Here is a 20,752-nt window from a genome sequence, read left to right as displayed (position 1 = left end):
CGAGGTACAGTTGACGTAGTACAGACAAGTCGGTGGCGGGTGACCAAACAGCGAGGCCATCTGATGTGACACAGTCGGATGCGTTGTAGATGCAGAGTGTTTTCAGGCTCCCTCGCTGGGGTGGTACAGTGCGCGGAAGGCCTTTCCACGGCCGGCGATAGGAAGCACTGTCAGGCTGAGCCTGAGAGCCACCCGGCCCACCGAAACAATAACCTAGGTAGCACTCTTCCAGAGCAGGGGCGAGGCCTGTTACCACGTCAAGGACGGCCAGGTCATTCCAGTCATTCTTCCCATGCTTGTCAACAATCCCGTATCGAGTTCGGATTGTCGAGAGATTCGGCGAAGTAACAAGTTCGTGTTCGTGCTGGTCGAAGACTTCATCTGACAGACTGCGAAGGGTGAAGTTCAACATATGCAGTTTACAATTTGGCAGTCGAGAGTGCAGCGCTTTGAGTAAGCAAGGCGGCAGCTAGTGGGGAGGACTAAAGATGAGGTCTCTGAGTCCCGGAAGTCTCTCCACGACACTGGCCAAAGGCTTCCATGTATCATCGTCTTCGTAGGCAAAGGTGGCCGGCTTGTAGTCTGTGTTTTCCTCAGCTGGATACCATGCTTTACGTCGATACTTTACGCGGTGGCCAGACCTCCATAAGGGAGAAAATCTCGGCTGGTCGTTGAACTTCCGAAACTGGCCCTGGATCTCGAGTGAACGAACATGCCTCAACGCGTTTGCTTGCTTTAGCGTCGCTGCGAAAGTGGCGGCGTCTGACTGCAGAGACTCTCGACATTCGAGATGGAATACAAGGCTTCGAAACACCGTAGCGACCACGGCCGCTCGGCAAGATTTGTTTACCAGACTCAATGCCTTCGCAGACGGGTGATCCAGATGCTCGCTATTCTCCTGCAGGATCTCAGGTGGTAAGTCATCAAGAAGAGTCGCAGAAATCGAGCCTGGCATCGTGTGCGAGTGGTTGTTGAAACAGAACGGTATTATCAGCTGTTGATGAAGAAGAGTGGAAGGTGAACAGCGGTCAGCGCAAGGTGGGAAGGGGGAGACGGCAGATGATCCGTGCAGCGCCAATCAATCCTTGGTTTCACAAGGCGGCAAGGCTCTGCAGACAAGTCGATGAGATATGTTTTGAAACACAAGACGCCATCTTGGCCCAGGGAGACCTTTGATCGACGAATGAGCTATAGTTTTTTGTATCGAGGACTGAGATGTTACCAGACCGCACAATGCCTCTAGCCATGAGAGGTGGGACCTTCCAACATCATCACTATTCCCCCTTCGGCCCAGGAAGCACAGCGCCCACCTCAGGCGGCACTCCAAAATCCGGCGTCCCATCACTCTTCCAATTGACAATCAAGGCATTCGCATACCGATCCCCACCACAGCTGCCATTCGAGTTGTTCGTGGCGTGGTAGACGTTCCAGATCTGAGAGCCGTCGGGGCTGGTGAAGAAGCTGCAAGAAAACAATCAGTAGTGGACGAGATGCTGAGAAGATGTCGTCGTACCTGTTATGCCCAGGCCCATAGTTGCCATCGGCAGACTTGAACACCGGCCCATTCGACTTCGTCCAGCTTCCCTGCTGCAAAGGATCACCTCCGTTGTATGTCAAGAGTCCAAGCGAATACTGCGCTGTCCCACAGAAACTCGCCGAGAACGTCAACCAAGTGCGCCCGCCATGGTACAGCGCGAAGGGACCTTCATTCACGCCGAAGCCGTTCGTTTCCCAGGATTGCGTTGGTTTGGCGAGGAGGCTGCGTTGTCCGCTCGTGGCAGCGCCGGTCATGGGTGCGATGAAGAGGCTTTGCACGCCGTCGGTGTCTCGGCCGGAGTAGACGAAGTAGTTCTTGTTGGCGATTGTGAGGAGCGTGCCGTCGATAGACCAGTCGGGACGCATTTGGCCGAGGTACGTGAAGGCGTCCCATGGGGAGGAGCCGCCTTGAAGGAATTGATGTCAGAAGCGTCTCCAGCATGTTTGTTCTATTGGGGGTAGTACCTTTGATGACATGCGCATGCTGTTCATCGCCTCCAGCTCCGGCTGCATAGTAGATGTGCCACCTAACCCACACATCAGTAGACCATACTACCACGATCGACTCATTGACTTACGCTCCCTCAACTTTATGCATCTCTGGCGCCCAAACATTGCAGCATCTCGACGGCGTACTATCCTTAAACACCTGCTTTCTCTCACCCTGTTTCAGCCCATCGAGAGTATGTGCCCTTGTCATCTGCAAGTCGGCGCCGGTGGTAGACATGAGGTAGTACCAGCCATTCTCGTAGACGATGTTGGGGTCGCCGGCGTTGTTGGCTTTCAAGGGGTTGGAGTAGTTCCCGGCTGAGACGAGAGAGGGAAGGATGCAGAGCGCTGAGAGAAGAATATTGCGAATCATAATTGCCAAGACCGATATAATGTTTCCAACTCACGAAACAGGTCCATAAGCACAACGGGCGAGCTTTATAGACCTTACAACTTGATCGTCGGTCTGCTATTCATCTTACGATCTTGTTGTCCGCAGCACCATCTTGTTCTCCGCAATTCGCAAAAACAAACCGCTTTCTTCTCCATGCAGTGCATGCTGAGTGCAGTAGTCTGACGTTGTTCTTTCAGCCCCAGGACTTGGGGCGAATCATCAACAGCTGTTCTGCCAACCCCGTATTGCGGAGGAGGATGTTGGACTGGAGATTCATGTGGAGGAGGCTATGCTTTTGCTGCCGAGGAAAGGATGCCACAGCCATCATCAGGTGTTGGTCGGTGCTTGATGTGGTATGTCTAAGCCATGCGACGCCTTGTTATTCGCCTTTTTGCCTTTTGCAGCAATACCTCGTGTTGATCTTGTCTTGGTGATCGGCTCCATGGATGTGGACCCGAGGGCGGAGTTGACAATTTCATGCATAGCATTGCTTGAGAGCTTGGCGTCCGTGGTGAAGTCTCCGGAAATGCTCTGTCCGACTACCTCGCCGTGCAACTCTCAAAAGTCCTTTCCAATGCCATATCAGCTTCAGTGTCATGTCCATACCAGCAAGGGTCCCCACGCCGGTCTGTAGGAATAGTAGCCCCATCAACCTGACAACTGATGGGATTGCTAAATCGCAAAGGCAGAACTCTTACAACACGCCATCTCTCCGCGAGAATTCGGACGGCATTGATTGAGCGGCGAGCCAATGTGGGCCAGACCTCACAACAGGCTTCTAGAGCTCGCAAACAAATCTTTAGATTCGCCGCTGCTTGGCGCTGAGAGCTCGTTGAGCTCGATGTGGCGAGTAGTAGCAAGACGGCGCAGACGCGGACGATGTGGAATAAGAGGGCGGCCGGAACTTCGGACCATGTAGAGCGTTTGTGGATGAGTTGGATGGCCTTGCAAATGGTGAATGTGGATTGTTTGATGGAAGACATGACGCTGGAGTTGGCGCCGGTTCCTGTCTCGATGAGGAACGGCCTGTTCATGAGGAGCGTTGCGGTGTGGTAGGCGATGTGGAAGTACAAGACTTCTGGGGCAGCATCCTTTAAGGAGGAAGAGGACGGGATCAGCACTCGAGGAATGTCGTTGGTGTAGAATGCCCGTAGTTGAGCCTGACAGCGGACGTGCAGGTCTCTTTTAGCGGATGCAGATAGGTTGTCGAAGGTGGGGGTGTAGACTTCGTCGATGGTTGTGTCGAATGTTCGCCACAGAATGCAGACAGTGATGAAGTATGTGAACTGTAAGTCTTGGTTGTTGATGCGATTACCTGGAGTTTGTACATGTCGCCACTGTACTCCTGGTAGTTGGCCCGTCATGGCGGAAACCACACGATCCAGGTATGTGTGAGCCCAGAACAATCGGCAAAGCGATTCACTGCTGAAACGGCGGCCACTGTCGAAGATCACACTGGCGCTGCTAAGCACATGCAGTCCTAAGCAGCGGGCCATCTCGCTGGCGAGCGCGTTGAGAGCTCTTGTTTGATAGTCATTCGCTTGGATGGCGTTGGTCAAGGTTAAGACGAGCAGGCTTTGTAGGATTGTAACGCCAGGCCTTGCCGAAGCCATCGGAAGTAAGGCGAACGATGTGTGTTCCGCGAGTGAAGCACCTGCTGACCGTACTTGTTTATCTGGCGAACAGACAGCTCCCGCGGCGAGAATGACGCAGCGGAGAAGTGTATCATCGAAGGAGAAGTCGGTCTGCTGAAGTTGCTGCAGATCACCCACATCGACAATGTAGTGATAACGATTGAACCGTTTTTGGAACGAGTCGAGCAATCCGGGCACAATCCGGGCACAGAGGTAAGGTACAGGTACTCCCAACTTTGAATCAGCTTCTCTGGGAAGGTCTCTTTTGTGGCATTCACGCCGGAAACTGTAATTGGCGCTTCCGGCAGGGCAGCAAAGACGCTCGTTGGGCCGCGTGATATGTAATTGACATTTCCCGTGCTGTCCCAGCCCAGGTGGGCATAGTCTATAGTTGCTCCAGAGGCAGGCAAGGCATCTGCGGCTACGGCATGGTTTGACTGGAGAGTGGCATCATCCTTGCTATGCATGCATGTGCTATTGACTTCTGTGGTGGAACCAGTTGCGAGGGGCCAGGACGAACCTTGCTGCGCCTGAGCGAGCTGCTTTTGAAGAGCGGCGAGGTGAGATTCCAATGCCCTTGTCCTGTTCCGTCTGGGGCTGCTAGATGTGGTATACACGCAAGGCGCCGTCGTCGATGGCACAGCGAACATGGTTGGAGAGTGTCGCATTTCCGCTTGCCGACTCTGCATGCATTGCAGACTTTCGCCCTTGGCCGACGGCTCGATTCTGTCATGGTGGTGCCGTATTTTGGGGTGCGAGATTGGCGGGTACAGCGTTGACTATAACGCTTCGAGCCCTGTCAAGCTGTCAGTACAATCTGAATGCCAAATCAGACTTGGGGAAGTGTTGGGAGCCCTACAAGGTTGCCAGGGCCCTATCACCTGCCGCCTCACAAAGTCCGCATCCCCTAGTTTAGCCGGCTGCCGAAAAGCCTTGCCGTGCGATAGATGGCCCAGGCTTCGCATCCGCAATCGTAGTCCTTCGAGTGTCCGGCCACACAAGCAAGCAATAGGGCTAATGGATATCTGTCTCATATCATACACCAACTTGCTGCTATCAGTGTTATGTTCACACCAGCTGTGGCCTCGTGTGCTAGCTCGGCCCTGTCTCTGACTACAAATATCTCTCGACATCGCCAATAGCTTCGGTATGCGCTTCGTTTCATTCAGGCCATTCTCTCTCCCACGATGCCGTCACTCGCGAAGATGATGGTGGCGACTGCCAGCCTCGCAACAGGAAGGGCGTCATCTTCTCCAACGAGTAAGACGAACTTCACAGTGGCCGTGGTCCGCGCCCCTCCTCCCAATTGGCCGTTGCCCATATTGAGCACGAACTGGACGGGGATCACTCTGAATCTCAGTCAAGCTGTGGACAAAGGGATTGAGCTGGTTGCCGACAGCGCGCGGAGCAATGCTTCTCTGATCTCTTTCCCGGAGCTTTGGTTCCCAGCGTAAACCCGTTGCCCCGTCCCTCCAGTGCATTGCAATGGCTGACACAACAATAGATATCCCAGTGGGTCCAACAAAAACGACTGGTATCGTGACCATCTCCCCGGTTACGTCCAGAACTGCATGGTGGTCGGTGGGCCGGAGTGGAATCGGCTGGTCTTGGCCGCACAGCAGTTTGACATCTATGTTGCGTTCGGATTCTGCGAGAGAACCGACCGTAGCATCTTCATGGCACAAGCTTTGATTTCCCCTTCGGGCGACCTCCTCGTTCATCGTCACAAGCTGCGGCCTTCGGGCGAAGAACGTCTGATCTTCAGCGACGGCTCGATGGACATGTTGGACGTTGTGGCCACTCCGCACGGTCGTATCGGACTGCTCGAATGCTATGAGTAAGAATAGTCTCGCATCGGTCCTTTCTTGAAATTGATACTGACAGTCAGCAGGCACTTCTGGCCGAGTATGACCATCCCAATGCAGGCTCAGCTTGAGAACATTCACTTGTCGGAATTCTCTTACCTTGTAGACGACGACGTGAAGGGTGCGAACTGGTGGGAAGTCACCACCGTCAATCTGGGTGCCGAAGCTCACTACGCAGTCCTTTCTGGTGCATATGTCTTCCACTCGGGCATTGGAGCCGTCTGGGTTATTGATCCGACCGGCGTGGTATTAGCGAACATCAGCTCTGAGGTGGGTTTTGACGAGGTGCCGGTGCTGTATTACAGTATCAATACCACTTCCTTCAACACTAGCAAGACTTACGATGTCGATGGCGGAGTCTCCTGGAGCGTGGTGGAGCAAATCAGGAACGGATTCCCTTCTTACATCCCGAGAGACCCGGGTACGTTTGTCGATCATCACGAGGTAGCCATCGCTGCTCTGTTGAGTGGGAACTTCTCCGGCGAAAGGTCGAAGTGAGTGGGCGTCTTGAAGAAGCTGGACCCATGGCGATGAATCATGGTACGAGAACGAGATCTGAGGGCTCTGCAGGCAAGCCGGGGATGGATATCGTCGTAAAGAGTACACGGCCTATTTGTAGGTTGCGCGCACTATGCTCGACCTTGCAGGCGACACAAGGACACGCTCCGCCGATATAAACTTGCGCACGCTGCCCTCAAGCCAGCTCTTACTGCTCCCACTCCATAGCATGCAGGCTGCCCAAGCTCTGTTGATGCCGATGATGCGTGCTTGGTGGATGAAAGAGCCCAGCCGCCCTCTCAGCTTGTTGCGGCGCATGCCCGTATGCGCTCCACAGCACCAAGATCATGACGAGCACGATGTAGGTATATATGATGACCCCGTAACTCAACATCTCTTTCTCCCCTCTCCGTCTTCATGCACGAAGGACTTGTTGTCGAATTTGTACGCCAGAAAGCGAACCTGCCACACCACCAGCGCCAAAGCGCCTCATTCGCGTCAGGATTAGAAAGGCGATGAATCTGATCTGGGCCACACAGGAATATGCATTTGGTGAATTGAATCGTCACCACACAAGGGTTATCGGGGCCATGGTTTATCAACTTGAGAGAAGAAAGGGAAGTGAAGAAGCGCAGGAATTTCGACGGATGTGGTGCGGGATGGGACTAGCGTGGATGAGTAAGCGGAGAGCTCGGTTTCGGGTTGGAAGAACCACATTCACTTGCACTTGCTATTCCACATTTGCACAACATCTCTTCTGATGGGAGGCCTTCGTTCTACTCAAAAGAAGCCCCAGGCGCCCAGACTCTCGTTTTAAACCCCGGCCGTTCAAGACAATACGTAATTCGGTCCTTTTCCGCGCGGTCGAGCGATGCGCCTCGTAGGGCGTAGAAAACTTTGCTGCACTCTCAGATCCGTCTATATGTAGGTCATATGTGTGACCGAGAAGAGTGGCGGTTATCGCTGTACTGCTTCTTCCTCCTCTCACCTAACTCCCAACATGGCCAACACTAAGCTCAAGGCCTTCCTGGACGGAGCCCACATCGCACCAGAAGTCTTCAGTCTTCGACCTGACTATCGATGCCTCTTGATTGCCCTAGAGAATGTTCCGACCGGATCTAGCGACGACGCCAGCGAAGCGCTGCTCCAAGAAGCTGAATCTACCGCGAAAGCCACTCTCGCCAAAACCCCAGTCACAGACATTCCACATGTCGCCGCCTGGAGACAAGCCTATAAGCAATTCGGCTCAAAGCCCAAATTCCGGAACAGTCTTGAAGCACTCACTCGACGTGTGGATGCTGGGCTGCCGCGAGTGAATCGCCTCACAGACACTTATAATGCGATCAGTGTCAAGCACCAGATCCCGCTCGGCGGTGAGGATCTCGCCAAGTATGACGGCTCTCCATTCTTGAAGCGTGCGAAAGGGGATGAGAAGTTTGAGACGAAGGAGGGTGGTGAGCCGGTTGTTGAACATCCGGATGTTGGGGAGGTTGTTTGGTGTGATGACGCTGGAGTTACTTGTCGAAGGTGGAATTGGCGACAGTGCACGAGGACTGCTTTGACGGCTGATACGACAAGCGTGTTGATTATTATGGATGCGCTGGATCCTTTCTCAAACGAAGCTTTGAATGCCGCAGCAGATGAACTGGTGACAGCTTTGTCCCAAGGTTCTGCGGAAGTGCTGGTGGAGAGGCGACTGCTCGGGCCGTCGTCAAGTTAAAATGTCAGGACCATAACATACCTGAAATGAACCACGAACCGGTTGCAGTCATGCAGACAGCAATGCAAAACAGTTTAGGCTGAAACCAACAATTGAGTTCACGAGATCGACATACCAGCATGAACCTCCCTCCACTTCACTTCTCCGCACTGCAATCCTTCGACAGAAAGAGACCGCAATTACTGATCAGATCATAGAATGCGACTGTAACATCTCGTATAGGTTGACGAGATCTCCTCTTTAAGTAAGAGACATTCCCTTTCCTCCTGTTTCAGCAACACCTGCGCGCAAATCATGGCTCACAAGTTCGCTTCCTTGGTCTTACTGTTGCTGGCTTTGACCACTGGAAGCCTACAATGTAGTACAGATACAGATTGCAGCCTCAATGGGGTTTGTTCGAGGAGAAATGGGCAATGTGTCTGCGACGCAGGATGGCGTGGAACCGATTGTGGCGAGCTGGACGTTCAGCCTGCGAAGCGGGACAATGGGTACAATCGAACAGATGAAAGTACGTCTACCTAGCAGAAGTCCTATGTGACTTTGGATGCAATTGCTAATCGAACAGACATCTCCTCTTGGGGCTCGAAAATCATCCAAGATCCCCACGATAAGAACCTCTACCACGCGTTCATCGCCGAGTTCGACAACCACTGCGGTCTGGACTACTGGTCACCATACTCCCGCATAATCCGTGCCGAGTCCCACAGCGGACCCGATGGACCGTACATATTCAAGCAGCAAGTCGTGGAGCATTTCGCACACAACCCAACCGTGGTCTATTCTCCTGCTGACCAGCGGTACTTGATGTACTACATCGGGTGTCCGCAACCCAACGTCAACGAGACGTGCAAAAGTCCGCAGTTTACCTGCGGGCCTGGTAACTACGTCAACGGCGAGAGCGGGATCAGCGTGCAGAAAAGCAAAGACTTGCGCAACTGGGAGTTTGTAGACCAAGTCATTCAAGGCAAAGACGATGCAAGCTGGAATGCGGACTTCACGAACCCAAGTCCATGGCCATCATGCTCTGGTCAGCAGAAGAATCAAGGCGGGTGGCCTTGGGGATTCGGATGGGGTAAGCCGAAGTGCAAAGACAGCGACATCCTCCTCGCCTATAGAGGTTGTCCCTACAACTGCTCCGGCGCCGAGCAAATCTCCCTCGCCTCTGCCCCTTCCTTCTACGGTCCCTATACCCACCTCAACAACGACGAACCCATCTTCACAAACGACGGCGGCTCCGAAGACCCCTTCATCTGGCAAGACAAGCGAGGGAACTACCACATCCTCGTGCACTCGCTCGAGCCAGAGGGCGGGTTTGGCGGGGGACCGAAAGTCGGCAGGCATGCGTTTTCGAGGAGTATTGGGGGGCCGTGGAAATTCAATAATGAGACTCTTGCATTTAGTACGAAAGTGGAGTTTGATGATGGGACGGATATTGATTATTATCGAAGGGAGAGGCCGCAGCTGTTCTTCAGTGATGATGGGAGGATGACGCCGTTGTTTTTGACGACGGGCGTGCAGGAGGTGGGGAGCAAGATGAGTTATTCGGTTATTGTTCCTGTTCGAGGAGGGAGGGGTTGGTAAGGAGGTGCCAATGGGCCAAGTTTGACGTGTTGAAGAGGGACGTTGACGAAGTCAAAGTGTATAGAGAGCTGTGATCAGACTTGGAGCTGTGAATTCGACATCGATATAAACAGAGCGATCGTCAAGTACGACCTCGCTGCAAAACCATCCCTGGACATGTGAAGGAGTTTGCCGAGGTTGAGAAGACAACAGGTGAAGTCTTGGCTCTCGGTGCACCACAGACCGCTTGGAAATCCGTGCTGAACAAACTTTCTTCGGCGCGGCGAAGTCGTGACCCTATTCTTATCCTCACTCCTTCAACTCACTCCAATCCTGCACCAACCTGGGGCCATCAGCATTCAGCCAGCTTCCTCGAGCGGATTCCAGAAAATGCTCTTACTGAAAGAATACACCTGACGGCGCCTACATGAGGCTGTGCAACGGCACATGCGCCATGGCTACAGATCATCATCTTGCACAGCATTCACGAGAATTCCCCGATCCACCATGACAATGCGGTGCACAGTTCAACTCTCCACAACCTCCGACCTCGTTGTCTGTCGCACCATACCACGCTACACTTCGTGCCAGCACACGCCTAAATGCACGTCGGAAGAAAACCATGGCGACCATTCATAAGCGTTTCACGCTCAGGTGGGCGCCAGATGCGAAACGTTACAGAAATACGATAAGCTCCTGCTACGCCACATGGCAGAAGGATTTGTTTGCTTCTTGGAAGCCTCAGGTTGAGTGGATCAATTCTCTCGTGGGGCCTGTTAGCTACGACGAGTCATGTGACTCCATACTACGCCGCTGTGAAGATCAGCATGCACCGTCTGCTAGCGATGGTGCATCTTGAGAAATTGCCTGATTCTACCATCAGCCAAGCCTTGCAACGGTTTGTGAAGAAGGTGAGGTCACTGCCTCACGCACTGTTGTTGAATTGCTTATCGTGGTATAATAAGTCAGGCGTTGTTGTCGGTGAGTTGTCTTCGTTTTTTTCCTTGCCCATTTCCCCGGCCTTTCACACATCAAACTTGTCTTCACTTTACTTGCAAGACAAGCACCAAGAAATGTTCCAATCTTGCCTCCCGACTGCATCGGCAGTGTTGTTACTCTCACTCTCTCCGTCACTTTCTCTGGCGGCCACCAAACAAGAGTACATCGACCACACACTCAATGCCTCAGACATCCTGAACCAGCAGTGGTACAGCCAGAATGACGGGATGTGGCAAGAACTGTGGTGGAACAGCGGCGCCATACTGGCCACGATCGGCGACGTGGCACTACTCAACGACGGTTTCAAGCAAACAGCCGTCGACATCTACTCAAAGAGTCTCACTGCGGCGAAGGCAGCCAATGGCAACAGCTGGCTGAATGAATTTTACGACGACGAAGGTTGGTGGGCGATGGGATGGATCAAGGCCTACGACGTCACTCAAGACACCAAATACCTGGATGCGGCCAACGAGATCTTCAACGACTTGCTCACCGGCAACGATGCCACCTGTGGCGGCCATTGGTGGAGCAAAGATAAGACAGACAACACTGCGATCGGCAATGAACTGTACCTTGCAATTGCGGCGTCTTTAGCAAACCGCATGGATGACGGTACATCGTACCAGAAGTATGCACAGTCGCAGCTCGACTGGTTCCTCGGTGCGGGATTTTTCAACGAGAACCACACCATCAGCGATGGCCTCAACGTGAGCAGCAACTGTGAAAGGATAGGCGCCGTGTACAGCTACAATCAAGGAGTAATCCTCGGCGCTTTAGTTGAGATGAACACATTGACGGACAACTCCTCGTACCTCGATATCGCCAACGGCATCGCCCACGCAGCTATCGACCAACTCGCAAAGCCCAATAACGGCGTCCTCACAGACGTCGGCTACCCTGTCGGCCCGGACCCAACAGGCGCCCAATTCAAAGGCGTCTTCGCTCGGAACTTGATGTACCTACATCACGCTCAGCCCGACGATGACTTCGCCGACTTCCTACAGTACAACGCCAATTCGATCTGGAAGAGCAATCGTCAAGGCGACGGTAAATTGGGTGCGTTTTGGCAGGGCCCGTTGCAGAACATCACGGCTGCAGCACACAGCTCGGCGCTGGATTGCCTCCTCGCGGCGGCTGCGGTATCTTCGTAGAATGGAGATGCTGGAGACTGTCCTGAGGACGGCTATGGTGGCAGCCCATGTGTGGTGGTTGTGACGACTGTGGTGACAGTTGTGGTACCGCCTGCGACAGCGACTGGCCCTGCTGGACAGGTATGAATTGACAATGTTTGAAACAAGCGAATTTGTTATAAGACTTAGTAGTGAGCGAAGATGGCAATGACCTGACGACTGATCAAATGAAAATATCTTCTGCAGACTCATTGCCACGGATGCTCGTAAAAGAATGTGGACTCATGAATGAGCACATGTGCTCGTGTATACCAGATATCACCACTCCTATTCAGTGGTTTGTTCATGTGATTGTCAATCTGCTAGCGCGCTATAACTGCTCAATTGAAGACATTGACCAGCCCCGAGAAGATAAGCAACTTCATTGAAATATTGACTGAGCGAAGAATTCGAATCTACGTTGCCGAAAAGTCTATGCCACTTGAAGAAATGCCCAGAACGACCTGACCTCTCGTCTACCACGACACCAGTTCCTGTACCTTCACGGCTTGGCCAGACTTCATTGAATGATTCGCTCCAACACCTACAAGTACGGCATTGCCACCATCGCGGAGGAACGCAGCTCGCTTGAATTGATCAGGTCGGTCGCTAACCAATACATCCCTCAGCAGAACTGGATCGCCACCGCCGTGGCCACCTGCCGACTTCTCGGTCTTGACTTCATACGCCTTGCCGAACATTGGTTGAACGACGATCGAGGTCTGCTCGACGCCACCCTGGTTCTTCTTGTCGTCTTCTCCCTCAGCGGCGGGCTTGTGGTCGATGGCACCGGAGTAACCCTCTTCCACCAAGTTGACCTCGAGTCGGCCCAAGCTGCCATTGAACACAACGCGGTAACCTTCCCAGGGAGCAAAGGCGTAGGTGTTGTATGTCATGACTGCTCCGTTGCCGTAGGTGATGACCATTGACAGGGTATCTTCGATTGTGATGCCATCTGCAAAGCAGTTGCGGTCACGGATATAGCCATCCTCATGCTCAGCGTCAAGATAGAGCTTCTTCAAATGCTCGTTCTTGACAATGTCGATGGCGAATGGATCGTTCTTTGCTTCGGCGTTGTTGAGATATCTGTCTCCGGTGTACTTCTCGCCACGCTTCTCCGCATTCTCTCGGCCGTAGAACCGCAGACCACCCACGCAGTATACAGTCTCCGGTGCAGTGTTGAGCCAGAAGTGGATCAGATCGAAATGGTGTATGCTCTTGTGCATTTGAATACCACCACTGTTCTCCTTCTCTCGATGCCAGCGACGCATGAAGTCCGATCCATGAGCAGTATCCAATATCCAGTCCATATGTACCGATGATACGTCTCCGATCACTCCACTCTTGATAAGTTCGCGGATCTTTGTGTGATGGGGAGAGTAGCGGTAGTTGAACAGAACCCGAATTTGCTTGCCAGTCCTCTTCTCGGCGTCAATCATGAGCTGAAGCTTCTCCTCGTCGATCGTGACAGGCTTCTCCGTGATGGCATCACAACCCAGCTCCATCGCTCGGATGCAGTAGATGTGGTGAACTCTATCGATGGTAGTCACGATGACAGCATCTGGCTTCTGCTCGTGGATCATCTTGTCGAAATCGTGGTCTTTATAGGTTGGGACCCGCGGGGCTCCAATTGCCTCCATAGCATCATTCGCGGCGTTCATGCGAGTCTGGTTGAGATCGCAGATTCCCACAACTTGTGCATATTCGCTAAAATCTTGAATGATGCTTTGGTAGTAGGATGCAGAGCGAACGCCCAGGCCAACGATGGCGTAGCGTTTCACTGGAGAGATCGAGCCCATTTTGACGACGAAGTTGGTAGAATCGTATTCAAAAGTTGCAATGTTGCGAGAACTAGGTTTAACCAAATAATAAGGGACAGACTCTGAAGTTGTGCTTTTCTCCCACTCGGAGAACTGAGCTCCAAATTATAACTGAGCTGTCCAACAGACCCAACAGACCCAATCCCTACCAAAGAGGGGATTTTGCGATTTTGCTGCTGAAAGTGAGGGGCCAGCCGACCTGTGTAAGGCAACTCGAACATGGTATGTGATCCTGTGCGGAGAGTGCAAGGCTGAAGGCGGGTACCTTCCTAAACAAGGACGGCTGGCAAAGGACGGACTTTGTGGAGCCGTTCCGAATCAAGACATGTGGAAGTCAGGTGGTTCATCCTGTCTGACTAGGATGTTTGGAGAACTGTTTCCGCACATGTAAGGATCGGGCCCTCTTCTGTTTTTGGACCAGAATGGGAGTCGTGCCGCGCGAGTTGTGACTGAGGGCGCCAAACCAGTAAGATGGTATTCCTCGTCGGCCTGATGCCAATTGTAGTTGAATGGACTCACAAGCCTCGGTTTTATTTCAAAGCATGCAGAACATGGCATTGAATTGCTCCACTGTGACTCTTGCAAGGCGACCAACCTGCTAAGGGCAAGACGGGCGAGCGAGGCGGTCGTGAGTCGACGATCTGTTCAATCACCCTAGTCTCAAGACACCGTATGTTTGAACGTTGGAGCAAAATCAGAAGTTGGAAGCATAAGATGGAGAATGTTGACAATTGCAGAAAGTTCAATTTGGCTTCTTGTTCTGAAATCTTGTCCTCGGCCTAGCATGTGCAAGCATAAGCATAAGCTGAGTTTCAGTCTGCAGTGTTCCTTGTGGCCAAAGGCGAAAGAGACTTCGACATCAATCTCAAGACAAGTAGACGATAGCAACAGAGCTATATGGACTTGGAATCTGAGCCACACCGCCCTTCACTGCCACTGGGATGGTCGTGTTCTGAACCCCCTTTTTCTCAACGCCAAGAGTCGAGTATGGCCACTGACTGCCCCCAAACGTTGTCTGATCCGCATTCTGGCCGGCACCCCCTGGATTGGTGAGGTACTCAACATTCACTGAAGACAGACCCGATGGAATGCCGCTGACCTGGATGGTCGGCTGTGGGCGCGCAATATTTTGCGACTGGTCCCAGTAGTTCAGGTTCAGAAGAGCAACACGGTTCGGAGTGTTACCGTTGTATGCAACGTACGCAGAGAAAGTCGATCCGTCGTTACCGCCGCCAGGGGTGATCTGCTGGACCTTCGTATTGCCACTGGTCCCGCCGATGAACTCCGACGCGGTGATGAGGGCATAGTATCCTGAGTGTGTCTGTGCGACCGTGCTGCCATTGTTGCATGGAATCCAAATGGCTTGGTTTGAGCCATAGACTTGCTCAAAATGAATCCTCTTCACGCCTAGCGTCATGGCGTATAGCAGGAAATCAACGCTTGCCAAGGCTGAACCAAGTGAAGAGGAGAAAGCCAGATTTGGCCCTCCGTTCAAGACGTTGAACTCATCCAGAACATAGTCGACTTTGCCGTATTGCTGGAAGAACTTTGCGGCCGTGGCTATAGGTGCCGAAGTACTGATCATTTTCGCGTGGTTCATCACGTCCGGGATAGAGGTATCTCCTTCACTCAAATACCAGTGGTCTGTCGCTAATTTGATGTTGCCAGTTTTGTCAAAGCTGGTGTTCTGGAAGAGATCCTCGATGGACCAATCAGTCTTTTGTAGATCATAAGACGCAAGATCAGGTCCTGCAAAGAATGGAGTCGTCGGGTTGATTCCAGCAGCTTGCGAGATATTGGCTGCGAGTCCCTGGAAGCGGTTTGAGTAGCTTTTGAACGCAGGTTGAATCAGCACTTGAACCAGATGTTGGACGATGCTTTGTGGTTCTTACAATGTAGCGTTCATCGCCGAGGGATCTGTGTGGCCTTTATATTCATTCGGCTCGTTGCCGATTTCGATCGCAATGATGTTGCTGGTACCGATGGACTTGACGATTGATACGCCGTCTTGGACTGTCAGCGTATCAGTGGTATTGGTGTAAGATACCTGCGGCTGCCATAGCGGGTTGGCAGCAGCAAGGTTCTTTGTCAGGGACCAAAAGCTAGGTCCAATTCTTGTGGCTCCCTTCTGCCCACTTGGAGCGGCAGGGTTTGGATAGATAGGCTGTGTCAAGTTCATATCGAAGACGTAGCCATCCCTGAGCCAAAATTCAGCTACGATCATCTTCCTGCACCTGGCAAAGGCTGGCTCACCCAGTAACACCACCGACTCGTAAGACGGGCCGTCCCCCTGATTTACCGAAAAGGGCATTCAAGAGATTGATTGAGTACTGATTGGAGGAATTATCGGATGGGCTTGCTGCAATTGACGGTTAGCCTGCAAAAGGACCCGAATGTGAAGACTTACTTTGCACAAAAAATTGAAGGCTTGAAAGCTCGAAACCAGTGTTCACGAAGGAGGAGCTGACTTGAACCGCGTTTGCTCCTGAAGACGGGATGCTGATTGTAGTTTGAGCCAGAGAGATGCTCGGCACGAGGGCCAAAAAGACTAACGAGTTCAACCCGATCATGTTTGAGTTTGTTGCTATCCTCAAATTCAAGTGGAATGTCTGTGATAATATAGTGTGTTGTCTCGGTGACAATTCGTGTTCATTGCATGGTAAGGGTTGCGAGCCTTTTAATAGTCTTTCGTATTCTAGCGTTCAGCTATTACGAACGTCTTTAGGGTTTCGTTCCAGCGTGACCACTTGCATTGCAGTAGAACGCAGTCCGTCCCAAATGAAGCTTCGAACATTCTGCAATGGTCGCTACTTGTTGCCATTGTCCAGCTGACTGCGTGTTCCTCGGCGTTTGTGTGGTGGAGCCGTTGCTGCTGTAGAGTCAAGGCACGGCTGTAAAGGACCTCCAAAGCCCGCTGCCCATCACCAACTCCACATCTTCCCCACGGGGAAGTGAGTTACAGCCTGATACTTTCTCTTCGCGGGGCGGCTCGTTGAGATGTGATCGTAGAAGGATGAAGGCGGGTGCGGCTCTCCTGGTAACAATATCGGGTCAGAAAGTGCCAAGTGTGGGCATCCGAGGTGATGGTACAAAAGCTCGGTTGCTTACACTTTATTGACCAGCAGTCCCTAAGTAGAGATGTTGAGAGCAATTGTCCTTGTGGAGGGAAATTCAAAGAAGCGACCAGGTCAGGGTTGTAAGCTGTAGTTGCTAATGTTCTGCACTTTGCTCGATACAGCCGTAAAGGCTAGCCCCTAAGTCACCACGTAGCTACTCCATTCAACCACTCCTGGTCGGAGCCTTCTCTGCAACAAAAAGGCTGTTCCAAACTGGCTTAGGCCCAGTACGTCGCCCACTTGCTAGTCCCTTTGACAACTTCCACAAAATTCTTGGCAATCACTCTATCGGTCTGCTCGCTCGGATGCAGATTATTGTACCACATGTAGCTATCTGGACTTGTCTGACCAGCGCAAGGATTGCTCGAAGTGCACTGTGCAATAAAACCTGTAACGTTAAGCGGTGCGGTGCCGTTCAGATAAAGCGAAGGATGGTTGTATATATCAGTCAACTGAAAGGACAGCCTTGTCAGCTAGTGGACTGCATTATACACTGCATGTAGAACATACCAGATCATGGACGTTGTACACCGCCCATTGGCTTCCGGGAAAGTCATTTGAGATCATTGCTTGAAATGGCGTGCGGTAAGCAAAAATAGCGTTCACCGTCTTGACAGTCTCGAGCATGCGGTAGCTGGTCTCGGTCGCGTTCTGATACGTTCCGTTGTTCCCAACTGATGGGAGGGCGTAGAGTGGAGCAAGGTGCAGAGGCGCCAGATTCATCAGAATAAATTTTCGAGCTCCTCGCTGGTATATTCGTGAGAACTGATTGTAAACACAGTCAACGTAGGAGGTCAGGTCGCCAGTCTTTTGAGAGTCGCTGAGGTATGCCCCAGTTCCAACATCGTTCTGTGGAGAGTCTGATCAGTAAAGACGCAGAAGGATTGCGAGAACGAAGCCTCACTGTTCCTATCCAGATTGTGTATACGGTGTCTTCCGTTGGGATGTCTAGAAACTCCTTGCCTCCAACAGTGTACGTCGAATCGGCTAGAAACGCAGGGACTTCATATTGCTCAACTGATGGATACGGGAACGACAAATTGCCGGATACAGCGGTGCGTGGCGTCAAATTGTTGCTGCAGACTGCTCCCCTCACGGCGTAGTTGTAAATGTTGGCGCCAGAGTACTGGCCAACGTAGCTCGCCCAAATTCTTCCGTTATCTGAAGCATCGTAGTTCTGTAAACCGATTCAGAATTGTGAACCAACTTCTTTCAATTCCAGCTTACGGTAGGATTGCTGTATCCAACAGGAGGGGCATTTCCGTCATGTGAAGTGAAATATAAGTAGCGAGAACTGTCCGTGTAACTGTCTCCAAAGACAACCATTGACTTGAAGTTTGGGACGTTCCACTTCGAGCCGTGAGACCATGGGCCTTGGCCCCCTGGAGCATTGCCATGAGCGGGTGGAAATGCTCTTGCGGTCAAGGGAAGGAGCCCAACGATGAGCACAGCCAGAACGAGCATGATGACGAAGGGCAGAAATATTCCGGTGATCAAGACGCTCAACGAGCAGCATGAACCCAGCTTTTATGGCGACAGTGAAATGATGACAAAGGACGCCTTCGTTCACGCGGGCGGTCACCTGTCCCACCCTGCCTCTTACGGCTATATGCGAACTGTCCAGCTCGCAGAATCCTCCAAAGCCGGTGTGATTCGCACGCAAAAATGGAAGTACCCAACTAGGCTCAATTGTACTCCGCGTACACCGCCGCCTCTAGGCAGAATATGTCTTTGCCGCTGGATTATTTCGGAACCCAGCCCTTCTGGGTCGGCATTTGGATCGGACACGCCTTACACCAAATAAGTTCGTATGTCTGTCTCGTATTTAAAACACTTCGTCTTCAGTGTAGCTCATGGCTAGATAATCCAGGAAGTTTGCGGTTCCCAAATCTTGAAAGTTCTCAAAGGCCTGACTGCCAAAATGGCGATCCACCTCTGCGTCCAACAGCACATCATTGAAGTCATCGTTTGATATCAGCAAGGAGCCGGCCAACGCAATGTTTTCAGAATGCCCAGGCAACGAAACGCTGCATGCGTTCACATCTCCCGTCAACGAAGCTTCGCGATTCAACTTTCCAAATTCCGCTTGATCAGCAGCATCAAGCTCGGCGTCGGATCGAAGAGGCAACGTAATATGCTTCAAAAGGCGCTTGGCCAAGCGAGTGATGCCTTTGGCACTTGTCCACCGCTGACTGAACACTTCGAGCGAGTCGCAACACTTTGTCAACTCATTCTGTGCTTCCCACGGTGTCCTCTGCCCGTCAACAAGAGCACGATAGATCACAGAGGTGCCCATACTCAGGGTGTACGGCACAAGCGGTAGCGGCGGCACGTCTTCATGGCCTTTGCCGTGAAGCAAAGCGACAACCCGCTCTGCAGACTCAAGACGTCTGCTATATGTACCGCTACCAGGACGGCCGTGTCTACACGAGAGCATCGCCGCAAGGCAATGCCAAATCTCAAAGTAAGCTGCGAACCCCCATTCTTGTCAGCGGATTTCACAACCGAGTCCTGATGCTGCTTACCCCGATGTGGTTTATAGAACTGTGCAAAGTCTGTACCGGCTGTTATCTCAGCTAAAGATGGAAATTCCAGATATGTATCGACGGTACCCCTTGCGCTGGCCTTGTGAATTCTTGTTGCGGTGGTTATAAGATCTCCAAGCATCGTTGACAGACTCATTAGAGATATCCGGTAGCTGTCGTGTATTCCGACGATGCGTTCGATGCCAATGTCGGCATCATCAATGAAGTACGGAGCAACGCCCATCACTGGTTTACTTAGTCGATCTAGATTGCGAAGAGACCACCAGAGCATGTCGTCTGTGGTGCTACGCGATACTCCTGGCGTCCTCTGATGCAATGCCATAGCCCAGGCTTCGTTGATAGCACTTGATAGGTTTTTAGATGCTCTTTCGCGCCCATTACGTCCGTCGTTGTGAAGGTGCATAAGCGCTAGAATCTGTGTTTTTGTGAAGCGGTCCACTTCAAGTTCTGCGCCCATTGCTGCTTCCAGACCGTCAAGAAGCTTGACTGCGAACTCTCCATAGCTCAGAACCGGGCCACCTTGGAAGAGTCGCAAGTGCGGAGCGGCCTGGGGGAGTTTACATACAACAAGACATATCGCCCGTACCAGATAAACGGAATAGTCATCGTTGCTGAAGTCACGAATTACGGTGGAGCATTCGACGATAGGAACCAGGTCGTCCAGCATGCAGAGGTAAAGTGGCAAGAGGATAGACACCGTGGAAGCGGGCAGAGTGAGGTAAGCCCCTTGATCCTGCAGGTAGCGTTGATGTGCTTCAGACAGCTTCGGTGAGCCATGTGTCCGCCGCGTTAAGCACCAAGTGCGCCGGCGGCCTTCGATCCTAGCTTCTAGAGCGCTTTGCTCCGCTGCAGTCAGGCTGAAGGGGCGATGAGCCGACGGAGTGGGTAAGTCATGGGCACCCGATGATAGGGGCCCAGTTACCGACGAGATATCCTCAAGTATCGATTCGGGGGCGTAGGCTCCAATCCCGTCCACGCCTGGGCTCGACTCTCGTGTAGATTGCTCACCCACTTTCGCGTGCGAGCTCGCCACTGCAGTAGCGGTGCTGGGAGCAAGCACGTCGGCATCTGCCTCAGTGTGAAAGCATCTTTTCTTGCGCGTGCGACAAGTCTCGCAGGGTGATCCTGAATATGTCAGCTTTGAGCCTCACGCACTACTGAAAGAGGTCTTATCTTGCAGGGTACGCCGTTTGGAGCCTTGTGTCGAAGCTGACCATACGAACTCCATCTTTACCCACGCCCGAGCATGCCGGTTGCTGCGAGAAGAGTGTTGAATTGAGGGCGGAGCAGACGTGTGATTACCATATGCCGATTGTGGGGCGGTCCAGATCCCTCGAGGAATTCCCCCAATGTGGATGAACTGCTGCAGTGACTGCGGGGACGTGCCAGGTGGACGCTCGAGGCTG

At 52.4% G+C, this 20,752-nt stretch overlaps 10 protein-coding genes across 10 annotated transcripts; 4 read left to right on the top strand and 6 right to left on the bottom strand.

Annotated features, from left to right (window-relative positions):
* Positions 1 to 1,274: 1,274 nt before the first annotated feature.
* M409DRAFT_71212 (glycoside hydrolase family 43 protein) lies at positions 1,275 to 2,398 on the bottom strand (the record flags this gene model as incomplete). The annotated part of the gene is made up of 4 exons (XM_033819072.1): positions 1,275 to 1,461; positions 1,514 to 1,943; positions 2,002 to 2,063; positions 2,115 to 2,398. 4 exons carry the CDS (start codon positions 2,396 to 2,398, stop codon positions 1,275 to 1,277), a joined length of 963 nt encoding a protein of 320 aa, XP_033660111.1.
* A 496-nt stretch (positions 2,399 to 2,894) lies between these two features.
* M409DRAFT_61040 (uncharacterized protein) lies at positions 2,895 to 4,032 on the bottom strand (the record flags this gene model as incomplete). Its single annotated transcript, XM_033814647.1, has 2 exons — positions 2,895 to 3,047; positions 3,118 to 4,032. The coding sequence occupies 2 exons, from the start codon at positions 4,030 to 4,032 to the stop codon at positions 2,895 to 2,897; spliced, it is 1,068 nt and encodes a 355-aa protein (XP_033660110.1).
* Positions 4,033 to 5,261: 1,229 nt separating this feature from the next.
* On the top strand, positions 5,262 to 6,416 carry M409DRAFT_37986 (uncharacterized protein; the record flags this gene model as incomplete). Its single annotated transcript, XM_033810841.1, has 3 exons — positions 5,262 to 5,503; positions 5,558 to 5,890; positions 5,945 to 6,416. 3 exons carry the CDS (start codon positions 5,262 to 5,264, stop codon positions 6,414 to 6,416), a joined length of 1,047 nt encoding a protein of 348 aa, XP_033660109.1.
* Positions 6,417 to 7,416: 1,000 nt separating this feature from the next.
* On the top strand, positions 7,417 to 8,136 carry M409DRAFT_61038 (uncharacterized protein; the record flags this gene model as incomplete). The annotated part of the gene is made up of 1 exon (XM_033814646.1): positions 7,417 to 8,136. One exon carries the CDS (start codon positions 7,417 to 7,419, stop codon positions 8,134 to 8,136), a length of 720 nt encoding a protein of 239 aa, XP_033660108.1.
* Positions 8,137 to 8,430: 294 nt separating this feature from the next.
* Positions 8,431 to 9,717, top strand: M409DRAFT_61037 (uncharacterized protein; the record flags this gene model as incomplete). The annotated part of the gene is made up of 2 exons (XM_033814645.1): positions 8,431 to 8,644; positions 8,702 to 9,717. The coding sequence occupies 2 exons, from the start codon at positions 8,431 to 8,433 to the stop codon at positions 9,715 to 9,717; spliced, it is 1,230 nt and encodes a 409-aa protein (XP_033660107.1).
* Positions 9,718 to 10,769: 1,052 nt separating this feature from the next.
* M409DRAFT_61036 (glycoside hydrolase family 76 protein) lies at positions 10,770 to 11,846 on the top strand (the record flags this gene model as incomplete). Its single annotated transcript, XM_033814644.1, has 1 exon — positions 10,770 to 11,846. The coding sequence occupies one exon, from the start codon at positions 10,770 to 10,772 to the stop codon at positions 11,844 to 11,846; it is 1,077 nt and encodes a 358-aa protein (XP_033660106.1).
* A 494-nt stretch (positions 11,847 to 12,340) lies between these two features.
* On the bottom strand, positions 12,341 to 13,663 carry M409DRAFT_37978 (uncharacterized protein; the record flags this gene model as incomplete). Its single annotated transcript, XM_033810840.1, has 1 exon — positions 12,341 to 13,663. The coding sequence occupies one exon, from the start codon at positions 13,661 to 13,663 to the stop codon at positions 12,341 to 12,343; it is 1,323 nt and encodes a 440-aa protein (XP_033660105.1).
* Positions 13,664 to 14,549: 886 nt separating this feature from the next.
* Positions 14,550 to 16,254, bottom strand: M409DRAFT_61034 (glycoside hydrolase family 79 protein; the record flags this gene model as incomplete). The annotated part of the gene is made up of 4 exons (XM_033814643.1): positions 14,550 to 15,513; positions 15,577 to 15,882; positions 15,938 to 16,043; positions 16,092 to 16,254. 4 exons carry the CDS (start codon positions 16,252 to 16,254, stop codon positions 14,550 to 14,552), a joined length of 1,539 nt encoding a protein of 512 aa, XP_033660104.1.
* A 764-nt stretch (positions 16,255 to 17,018) lies between these two features.
* On the bottom strand, positions 17,019 to 18,264 carry M409DRAFT_71206 (carbohydrate esterase family 16 protein; the record flags this gene model as incomplete). Its single annotated transcript, XM_033819071.1, has 4 exons — positions 17,019 to 17,252; positions 17,311 to 17,649; positions 17,705 to 17,977; positions 18,028 to 18,264. The coding sequence occupies 4 exons, from the start codon at positions 18,262 to 18,264 to the stop codon at positions 17,019 to 17,021; spliced, it is 1,083 nt and encodes a 360-aa protein (XP_033660103.1).
* Positions 18,265 to 18,625: 361 nt separating this feature from the next.
* Positions 18,626 to 20,574, bottom strand: M409DRAFT_61032 (uncharacterized protein; the record flags this gene model as incomplete). Its single annotated transcript, XM_033814642.1, has 3 exons — positions 18,626 to 19,269; positions 19,326 to 20,471; positions 20,502 to 20,574. The coding sequence occupies 3 exons, from the start codon at positions 20,572 to 20,574 to the stop codon at positions 18,626 to 18,628; spliced, it is 1,863 nt and encodes a 620-aa protein (XP_033660102.1).
* Between the last annotated feature and the right edge of the window lie 178 nt (positions 20,575 to 20,752).

The sequence above is a fragment of the Zasmidium cellare genome, assembly GCF_010093935.1.
Source record: "Zasmidium cellare ATCC 36951 unplaced genomic scaffold M409scaffold_63, whole genome shotgun sequence".
Classification (NCBI taxonomy): Eukaryota; Fungi; Ascomycota; class Dothideomycetes; order Mycosphaerellales; family Mycosphaerellaceae; genus Zasmidium; species Zasmidium cellare.
Note: the sequence above shows the minus strand (reverse complement) of the source record. Positions and strands in the feature narration are given on the sequence as shown.